Source organism: Engraulis encrasicolus, chromosome 1 (assembly GCF_034702125.1).
Source record: "Engraulis encrasicolus isolate BLACKSEA-1 chromosome 1, IST_EnEncr_1.0, whole genome shotgun sequence".
Lineage (NCBI taxonomy): Eukaryota > Metazoa > Chordata > Actinopteri > Clupeiformes > Engraulidae > Engraulis > Engraulis encrasicolus.
In genome coordinates this window covers 9,895,805-9,905,804 of record NC_085857.1, presented here as the reverse complement: position 1 = coordinate 9,905,804, position 10,000 = coordinate 9,895,805, and the positions used below count along the sequence as shown (strand labels likewise).

Sequence of the window (10,000 nt, the reverse complement as noted above, 5' to 3'; positions counted from 1 at the left end):
GCAGGGGGGGGGGGGGAGGTGGAGGGGGGGGGGGGGGTGGGGGAGGGGTGGGGGCGGCGAGGGGGTGGGGGGGTGAGGGTGGGGGTGGGAGGGGGTGTGCCGGGGGGGGGGGGATGGGAGGGTGGAGTTGGGGGGGGGGGGGGGGGGGGGCGGGGGGGGGGGGGGGGGGGGGGGGGGGGGGGGGGGGGGGGGGGGGGCTGGGGGGGGGGGGGGGGGGGGGGGGGGGGGGGGTAGGGGGGGGGGGGGGGGGGGGGGGGGGTGGGGTAAGGAGGTTACTGAGCTTCCAGTAGTAAGACTAACTTCTGGATAGGTCGTTCTACGACTGAAGTTTTGAAAGTGTAGTTTCCTTTCCTTTCCTGTAGGTTATGATCTCCTACTCGCACCTTGACACGACGAACAAGTCCGTCAGCTCCTTCTGTGACGTCAATCACACGTCCAAGACGCCACTCGTTCCTGGGGAGCAGGTCTTCCTTAATAATGACCACGTCGTTTATTTGCAAATTCCTCCGGGGTACGTGCCACTTCTGTCTTAAGTAAATGTTCTGGAGATATTCTCTTCTCCACCTGCTCCAGAACTGCTCAACCAGGTATTGTACTCTACGCCACCTTTTTGCAGCATACAAGTCTTCCCTCACAAACTTTCCAGGTGGTGGTAAAGCAACCTTAGACTTCATTAAGACGAGGTGATTTGGAGTCAAGGGCTCCAATGAATGAGGGTCATTGATTCCATCAATGCTTAAAGGCCGACTGTTTACGATGGCCATTGCTTCATAGAACAGCGTTCTGAGGGAGGAGTCATCCAATCTCCCTGAGCATTGATCCACAGTGGCATGCAGCACATTCCGGACTGTCCGGATTTGACGTTCCCAGACTCCCCCTGCATGACTAGCAGAGGGAGCATTGAACACAAAATTGCATTGCTTATCTGCCAAGAAAGCTTCTAGTGTCTTTGGGTCACATTGCTTTAGGGCTTCTTTAAGCTCATTTTTGGCTCCGACAAAATTTGTGCCTTGATCACAGTACAACTGACTGACTGCTCCTCTCAGACTGATAAAACATCTTAACGCATTGATAAGGCAGTCCGTGGACAGGTCTTCCAGCATTTCAAGGTGGACTGCACGTGAATACAAACAGGTGAGAATGAGCCCATAGCGCTTGTGCTCCTTCCGACCCTTTTTAACAACAAACGGGCCGAAACAGTCCATTCCACAAAAGGTGAAAGGGGCGGAGGCTTGGCAGCGCTCTTTGGGGAGGTCAGCCATCCTTTGTTCCTCTACAGGACGCCTAAGCCTTCTGCATTTTACACATCTGTGAATGAAGTTGGATACAGTCTTACTCCCACCTTGGATCCAAAAGCCATTGCTTCTTAGCTCCAGTAATGTCTGATTACGCCCCTGATGGTGAATCTGGGCGTGATGATGAGCTATTATCAACTCAGTGATGTGGCTATCCTTTGGGAGGATAATGGGATGCTTTAACTCTAGGCTCAGGTCTGACTCTTTCAACCTCCCACCAACACGAAGTAGTCCTGCATCTAAAAGGGGGTCCAGGCAAAACAGAGGGCTTGAGCTTGGGACACATGCATTGCAACTTTCTTGGAGGGTCTTTATCTCCTGAGCGAAAGCTTGTTGTTGAGTCATTTCAATCACGATCTCTGCAGCTCTCTTGCGTTCTTCAACAGACACACAGTTGCCATGAGGCGAAGTCTCCTTGGATCCCAGTCTCTTGATTCTTGCAATCACCTTGATGAGCTTTGTCCAGGAAGAGAATCGTTCCAAACGACTCAGAATATCACTCGTTTTACTGACTTCCGTAGCAAACACTTGGATTGCTTTGACTTCTGGGTCTCCAACAAGCAAGTCTGTTGAGAGTTTAGGGGGTACGAGCACGTCCTTTTCCCACAGACATTTGGGTCCACATAGCCAGTTAGATGCTGTGATTTCTTCAATGTGAGCGCCTCTTGAGGCAAGGTCGGCTGGATTTTGTGCCGTGTCAATGTAGTGCCATTGTTTGGCGTCTGTACTACTTCTTATCAGTTGCACACGGTTGGCCACGAACACATGAAACCGACGTGCTTCATTTGAGATGTATGCCAACACCACCTGAGAGTCAGTCCAAAAGAATTCTTCATCGATTTTCATTTGCAATTCAGACTTTAACATGACACTCATTCTGGCAGCTGTGACGGCGGCCGACAGTTCCAACCTCGGAATGCTCAAGACTTTCAGTGGGGCAACTCTTGCCTTTGCCATTACAAGGCTGCAATGGATCTTTCCCTTCTCGTCTCTGTATCTTAAGTAGGAGCACGCACCATATCCAGCACTGCTGGCATCCGCAAAGTGGTGTAACTCAATTTTGACAATCTTACTGAGGTTGCTTGAAGCATTACATCGGGGTATGACAATCTGCCTTAATGTTCTGCGTTCATTCTTCCACTCCTCCCACCGTGGCTGCAAACTTGCAGGAATGGGATCATCCCAACCAGCGCCTGTGTTGCACAGCTCCTGCAGGATACATTTTCCCTTCAAACTGAATGGAGCCACAAACCCAAGTGGGTCGTAGAGAGAGGCAACAGCTGACAGGATACCACGGCGAGTTGAAGGGTAGTCTTTGGTGTCGTTGTTAAAGGTGAAGGTGTCCGTCTCCATAGACCACTGGATCCCTAGAATGTGTCCTTCTGGTAAAGCACTTGGATTGAGTGTTAAAGTGTCAGTAGTTTCTGCCCTTTCTGATGGCGCTACACAGGTAAGTACATTTCTTCGATTGGAATTGAACTTATGCAGGCGCAGACCTATACTCTTGCAAAGTTGTTGTGCCTGCACAATGAGCTCTGTGGCCTCCTCCTCTGTTGGAACACTAATCAGCCCATCATCGACGTAGAAATTGTTCTCTATGAAGGCTGATGCTAGAGGATGCTCAGTCTTGTGTTGCTGCGCTAGGTACCGGAGCCCATAATTGGCACAACCGGGAGATGAGGCAGCACCAAAAAGGTGAACAGTCATTCTGTATTCCTGAGGCTCTGCTTCCAACTGGCCCCCCTCCCACCAAAGGAACTTCAGGTAATTACGGTATTCAGGCGTGACAGAAAACTGGTGAAACATCTTCTCAATGTCACATATCACAGCAACCGCATCTTTTCTAAAACGCAGTAGCACTCCCACCAGGTTATTGATCAAATCAGGACCTGTTAGCAATGTGTCATTCAATGAGATACCATTAAACTTGGCAGAGCAATCAAACACAACCCTAAGTTTGCCTGGTTTTTTAGGGTGGTATACACCATGATGTGGGATGTACCACACTGTCTCTTTCTCAGCAGCTGTAGGGGCCAGTTCTGCATCACCTCTTTCCATCATATCGCTCATAAAGGCTGTGTATTGGTTGTAATACTGCTTGTTTGCCTTCAGCCTTTTCTTTAGATGTTGCAGTCTGATGGTGGCCAGTCTCTTGTTATTTGGTAGACATGGAGCTTCAGTGCCCTTAAAGGGAAGTGGCATTTCATAATGTCCATTGTCCTTCTGCTCAATATTGGCACTAAGAAACTGGATAAACTGTACATCATCTTGGGACACAAACTTGTCTTCATATGTTTTTTCATTGAAATCAGATTCTAAAACCCTTAACACATCTGGAGCAGATGGCACTGGGATTTCTTTCACTGAGATTCGATGGACATGACTTTGATTTCCCTGCCTGTCTAAATGAGGATTCACAGATCCAATGATGCTCCAACCTAATGCAGTTTTTTGAGCAAAGGGCTCATGTTCGTCGCCTGCGATGACTTCCAGTGGGGCTAGTGCTGATGGGCAATCATACCCAATAAGCAAACCCACTTCACAGTCCTGCAAAGGTGCCATCTTGCTCTTCAGGTGCTTCAAATGTGGCCACTGGAGTGCAGTGCTGGTTGTTGGAATATGTGACTTATCGACTGGAATGAAGTCTCGAGTGTAGGCTTGTCCCACTTTCACATACACCTCAGAGTTCAATCCCCGAACCTGTAGACCACCAACAGCCTTACTTGCTATTACTGTATTGGCAGCAGTCATGGTGCTCAACTTAAGTTGCACTGGGAGTCCGTTTGCATCGAGTTCAGTGGCCAACTCCTCCAAAATAAAGGAGGAATCACTCTGTGTGTCGAGCAAAGCATAAGTGAGAATTTCCTTTCCTGGTACTGCTGTGGAAGATACAAGAACTGGGACAATGCTGGAAGTAGCTGAAGCATGTCGTGTTAGGGCGTGTGAGTTGACAATATGAGTTTCCTCGGTTGAATGTCCCCCAGTGGCCCCAGGGTCAGCTGGTATGCTTTCATTTGGAGTTGCTTGCCTGTCCATGTGCAGACATGTAGGGTGACGTCGCCCACACGTGCTGCAAATATGGCGTCTTTTACAGTCTTTAGTAATGTGTCCCTTTCTTAAGCAGCCAAAACAGAGGTGATATTCATGAATGAATGCTCTTTTATCATCCATGGATTTTGCAGTAAAGATTGGGCATCTAGCAATGCCGTGGGCTGCATCCTGGCAGCATAGACAAGGTGGCCATGTTTTCGACTGTTCCGTCTCCATGGAGGAGTCCTTTGCTTGAGTGACTGTGCTTAGGGACTTGGCTCGCTGGGGCATCCGCTCATCTGTTGTTTTAATGTTCAACAGGAATGGTGACGCAATGGGGTTACATGCTATGCGGGCTTCCTTGGCTATGAACTCCGCAAAGCATTTAAAGTTTGGATAATTTCCACCCTTATCCAATTCTTCTACAACTGTGCGACTCCATCTGCGAACTAGCCACTCGGGAAGTTTCTTAAGCAGCCTGTGGTTCTCCTCACAGTCGTCAAGAATGCTTAACCCCTTTACATGTGGCATAGCCTCAGCACATCCCTTGAGAAAATCAGCAAATTCTCTGAGTGATATTGGGTCATTTGCTGCAATCTTTGGCCACCTTACGAGTTTGTCTCTGAAGGCCTTTTGAACAATGAATGGACTCCCATAACGATCTTGAAGCACTGCCCAAGCGCCCTGATAGGCGTCCTCTGCGTTTCGATAAAAGAATCCTTCCACAGCCTTACGTGCTTCCCCTGCGAGGTAATTCTTCAAATAGAGCATTTTTTCCGCGACAGGAAGTGACCTCTGATCGATTAGGGCGTAGAAGGATAATTGCCAATCAATGAACTTCAGAGGGTCACCAGTGAAAACCGCAGGTTCTGGGATGGGTAGGCGACTTAGAGTGAATGAATTGGCAATTTCTTGTGCTAAATTGACCTCTGCCTGGTTTGTTAATATTCCTCGTGGTGTATGCTGTGGCTGGAAAGGTGTGGCTTGCACATTCAATGGAGGTTTTGTATGTTTTTGGCTGATCTCTGACATTTGTGGTTGTTCACTACCTCGAATTAGGTTTTCACAATCATTGTAGGCTTTTACACGTGCCGCTGCTACCTTCACGTCACTGTCAGCCCGTAGCTGTTGAAGCTTGATTTTTTCTTTATTTATTTTTGATTTCATTTCAGCCTCCTTAGTTTTCCATTCCTGCTCCAGTTCCTCCAGTCTTGTCTGTTGAGCATGGACTTCTTGCATGGCATTTGCCTCCTCGGCCTTGACAGCAAGTTCCGCTTCAGCCTCAGCACGTTTGCTTGACACCACTGAACTGGCAATAGATTTTCTATCCAAGTCCTTAGGTAATTCAGAGATCACAGTTTCCGTGTTGGTTTCTCCAAAAATTGACCCATACTCTTCTTTACTTAATATCTGTCTCACTCTTTCCTTTTCAAGAATGTCATTGAATTCATGTGTGCTCTGAAGTCGTTTTGTGACAAGTTCCCGGATGTCTGATGTTATGGATCCACATGCATCCATTCGTTTTACAATGGCCGGAGGTGTACTTTGGATTCTCAGCATAGCCTCATATCGTTCAGCAACTACCTTATATTTAAATCCAATGTTGGCTTTGAGTGACTCCAGTTCTTCATATGAGCACCAAGACTTTAACTGTGTTCTTATGGCCTTGGCAGTCTTTCGCCACACTTCATACGCAGCGTTGAATGTTTTCTCATTTTTCCTTGCAGATTCTTCCTGTACTGCTTGTCCCTTTGGGGTCAACTTTCGCTCCCGAGAACTGGAACGAGGCAAGCATGCCTTTGCTGGTTCCTTAGGGATCTCCAGTGTATCCGTTTCTTTAGTTGTAGCATTGGATGTTTTCTCATTTTTCTTTGTGGCCTCTTCATGTGACACTTGTCCTTTATCTGTTGGCAACTGTTCCCGAGAGTTAGGCCGGGGCAAACATGTTTCATCTGCACCTCTGGGAATCTCCACTGTTTCGGCATCTTTGGTTGACATATTGGCTGAGTGCGTGTGTGTGAATGTCTGATTGAGCAGGTAAGTGGTGTAGGTATGTATGTATTCAAGTTTTGATTTTCATGTACATTAATTTAAAACCATTTATATTCACAGGTCCACCAAACCAGGCACGTAGCAAATCACAATAGCAAACACAAAGGCATCACTTAATAACTTGTCAATAGTTTCCTTTCTTTAAAAACACAAAATACAACAATGCATTCACACACCTTCCTGATTCCTTAAATATTGCAGGCAGTTCTCATGTTTCAAGAATAACCCAACAAACTGATTAGCACACAACTCCAACGAATATTTCAGAAATGTTCAATGTCCACCTTTAAAAACGTCACTGTGTTTCAGTCATAGTACGCAAACTGGCAAATGTCTTTGCTCGTGGACTTATCTGTAGGCCATGGATGGAGAATCGCACGTCCTGGTCGCGGTGAATGGTTCTGACGGAGCGCGGTGGTTGACTCGAGCCCACTGTGTCGAGTTTCACTGTAGCAGCCCTCGGAATCAAACGCCTTTGGAGTCTCGAAACGGGTGCATCTCTCAACTTTTATTGTTGCTCCTCAGCACCGTGAAACTGAAGTTTAATACACAAACACAGTTCTCAAAAAACACACAATAACAATACCAAAAACTTAAGCTCATTGTACAAAACATACTCCCAAAACATCATGAATCATGGTTTACATATTAGGAATCCAAATAAAGTTACACACACTAGTCCGATAAAAATCACAAATTGACACAGTAACATACACAATACCTTCATCATAACGCTACTTGATTCAGCGGTTTACAAACATTGATTCAGACATGAAAACAGTGCATACCTCGCTCCACTTTCCAAGGGTTGCAAGCTAGCAGTCTTTACGATAATCCAAACGAGAGTCCATGCGAAAGGCAAACTGTGCGACGACCAGTCCTTATACGATAATCCAAACGAGAGTCCATCAGAATGCCACGAAAGCCATATCAAAAAGGAGTGGAAACGCGGCACAAGTCGGGTGCACGCTGATTCCTGTGCGTCTTGTCAAACAGCATGAATAACTCGCATAAATTCATTCCTAGGAGGCCGCCATATTGGCATCCTCAATTGCGCATGTGCGCCTCCTGGCTCGTTTCAAAGTAAAAGCCCAATACCCTCAAGCGGTCATTTACACCACCTTTGTAAGACCAAGCAGATATCAGGGTTGCAAACACGGCTGTTGTTAAGGGAAGTGTGTGTGTGTGTGTGTGTGTGTGTGTGTGTGTGTGTGTTTGTAATATACTTTATATATTGTGTGTATGTGTTTTTAGGACATGGACGCCTCCTCCCTAACCAATCGGATGAGAGGAGCCGGCGGAGTGGGTGTGGTTAATGGAGACTCCACCCCTCCTGTTGCCAACGTGCCCTACTCACCACCAGGAGGTACACACACACACACACACAGAGAGAGAGAGAGAGAGAGAGAGAGAGAGAGAGAGAGAGAGAGAGAGAGAGAGAGAGAGAGAGAGAAAACTGTACTTTGCTTTAGAATTGCCAGGTAAAACATATTGTTGTTTCTGTGTGTGTGTGTGTGTGTGTGTGTGTGTGTGTGTGTGTGTGTGTGTGTGTGTGTGTGTGTGTGTGTTTTTCGTTTTTCTTTTTTTTCTTTAGCGGTGAGGGTGCTTCCTACTATGCCAGTCGTGCCAAATGTTCCAGTTGCCCAGCCAGTGCCAGGTAAGGTAAACACACACACACACACACACACACACACACACAGAGTCACACACACACAGAGTCACACACACACACAGGGGCCAGCTACATGGGAACGATTTTCTATGCCAGTGACAACGTTCCCCTGGGTTAACCATATGAAACCCACCAGAAACGTGGCACAAAACGAGTTTTTTGAATAATGGGTTCCAGAGTGCGAAAATCGAGTAACGCAGGCCTTTGCGTTGCCATTGTTACAGGCGAAACGGATTTGTTTACATCTGCGTCACAGCCACATGGCCAAAAACAGTGAGGTATCTTCACAGTGATCACTAGCTTTGCGCACAACATTAATTCCATGCACAATGGCATCATCAGACAACTGTTTGTGTGGACTGTGGAGACTCTTTCATTTCTACCACGGTCAATATTTTATATAACTGCCCAGTGTGGGTCACTCGTGTTCAAAATCTTAAAAAAAAAAAAACCCTGACTAACACGAAGCAAAGCTTCATATTATCTTTTAACTGCGCACCCAAACAGTTATCAGCAATGCATATTATGTATATGTCACTAGTTGAAACAGGCGTAGCCTAATGGGCAGAAAGAGAAGGAGAAGCGGTGAGCGCGCAGCAGCCTCCAGAGGAGGGAGAAATACCTGCCCGGTATTGGTATTCAACACCTTAGTTTAAACTTCTCAAATTAAAAAAAAGCAGCATAAAGTGTAGAACACAATCAACAGATGCCTAAATGGCAATGATTCGCTACTCTAGTCACTCCACAAGCTACACAAGGTGCCACATGCGCAAAGCTGGTAGCCTATTTTTCCACGTAGCACTCACTTCAGCATAATGAAAAATAACAACTATGCGATGCTGGTTTTGAAAATAAGTCGGCTAGCAGCAAATGCTAGTACACATGTTGGGATAAGAAATTACCTTTAGTAACTTGACATGCTACTCCTGCATACAAAACATCATACTTAACTAATGAAAGGAGTAAATACATCAGACTTACAACTTCGTGAGGGCCAACCAGTTATGTAGACTGTAAACTCCCTGGTGATTGTTCTAATGTCTTCCAAAATATTCCAGAAGTTGCAGCATGCATGCTTATTCTTGTAAGAGCAACTCACGAAGCATGGTGCTAAGCAGCATGATTCAGTACAGTCTGTTGTTGTATCTAACTTGTCTCTGTGGCATATAGTAATGTTCAATTATGCAGCTTGCACATTCTGATATTCTGAACCTGCTATGTACGCGCTTGCGGAGAGTAAAGCGCATAATAAAACCGTCTTTCGCTTTTTACAAAGGGGGGAAATGACGCTATTTTTGTTAAACTATCGTCGCTTAAAATGGACATAACTTCGGAATGGGAGAGGCTAGACATGTATCGTTTTTAGTAATAAAAAGCTAAGATCTTCAGCTTTTAAACAAGCCATGGCATATGTCTGTAGATCGAATAGATAGATAGAATAGATAGATAGAAAACAAAATTCGCTGGGTCTGTTAAAAAAAAATGTGAAACTTTCTGGCACTGTCAGAGACTGGTGGACTCCCTGCATGACAGGTCATTTGCATGATAAGAGTGGGCGATCACGGCCATTAGCGAATACTTTTGTTCTCAACAACTTCACATAAAGAAATGTGTATTCTGAAGCAAGCCTGTCGTTGTCATTAGGACATGATCTTTTACTGAAACATGCTGTATGGTTGCAACTTTATTGCAACTCGGATTCAAAAAAACCCGCGTTGCGGTGTCATCTGGCTGAGGCTTAACACACACACGCGCGCGCGCGCGCGCACACACACACGCACACACACACACACACACACACACACACACACACACACACACACACACACACACACACACACACACACACACACACACACACACACATGCACAAACACAACACTTACGCCCGTACAGTCCCACTGTTAAGATTTGGCTGTGGCATTTGTCCATATGTATATAGTCAACATGG

General features: G+C 46.3%; 2 protein-coding genes across 2 annotated transcripts in view; one reads left to right on the top strand and one right to left on the bottom strand.

Moving 5' to 3' along the window:
* The window catches only part of LOC134445770 (unconventional myosin-XV-like), a 101,890-nt gene that overhangs the window by 61,240 nt on the left and 30,650 nt on the right, over positions 1 to 10,000 (top strand). Inside the window, exons 41-43 of the mRNA XM_063194839.1 lie at positions 363 to 464; positions 7,632 to 7,743; positions 7,972 to 8,039. Of these exons, the coding sequence (XP_063050909.1) occupies positions 363 to 464; positions 7,632 to 7,743; positions 7,972 to 8,039 (282 nt within the window). The remainder of the gene's footprint in view (positions 1 to 362; positions 465 to 7,631; positions 7,744 to 7,971; positions 8,040 to 10,000) is intronic.
* On the bottom strand, positions 264 to 7,479 carry LOC134447256 (uncharacterized). Its single transcript, XM_063196637.1, has 2 exons — positions 7,166 to 7,479; positions 264 to 6,912 (listed from the first exon to the last, which is right to left on the bottom strand). The coding sequence occupies exon 2, from the start codon at positions 6,321 to 6,323 to the stop codon at positions 273 to 275; it is 6,051 nt and encodes a 2,016-aa protein (XP_063052707.1). The 5' UTR covers positions 6,324 to 6,912; positions 7,166 to 7,479; the 3' UTR covers positions 264 to 272.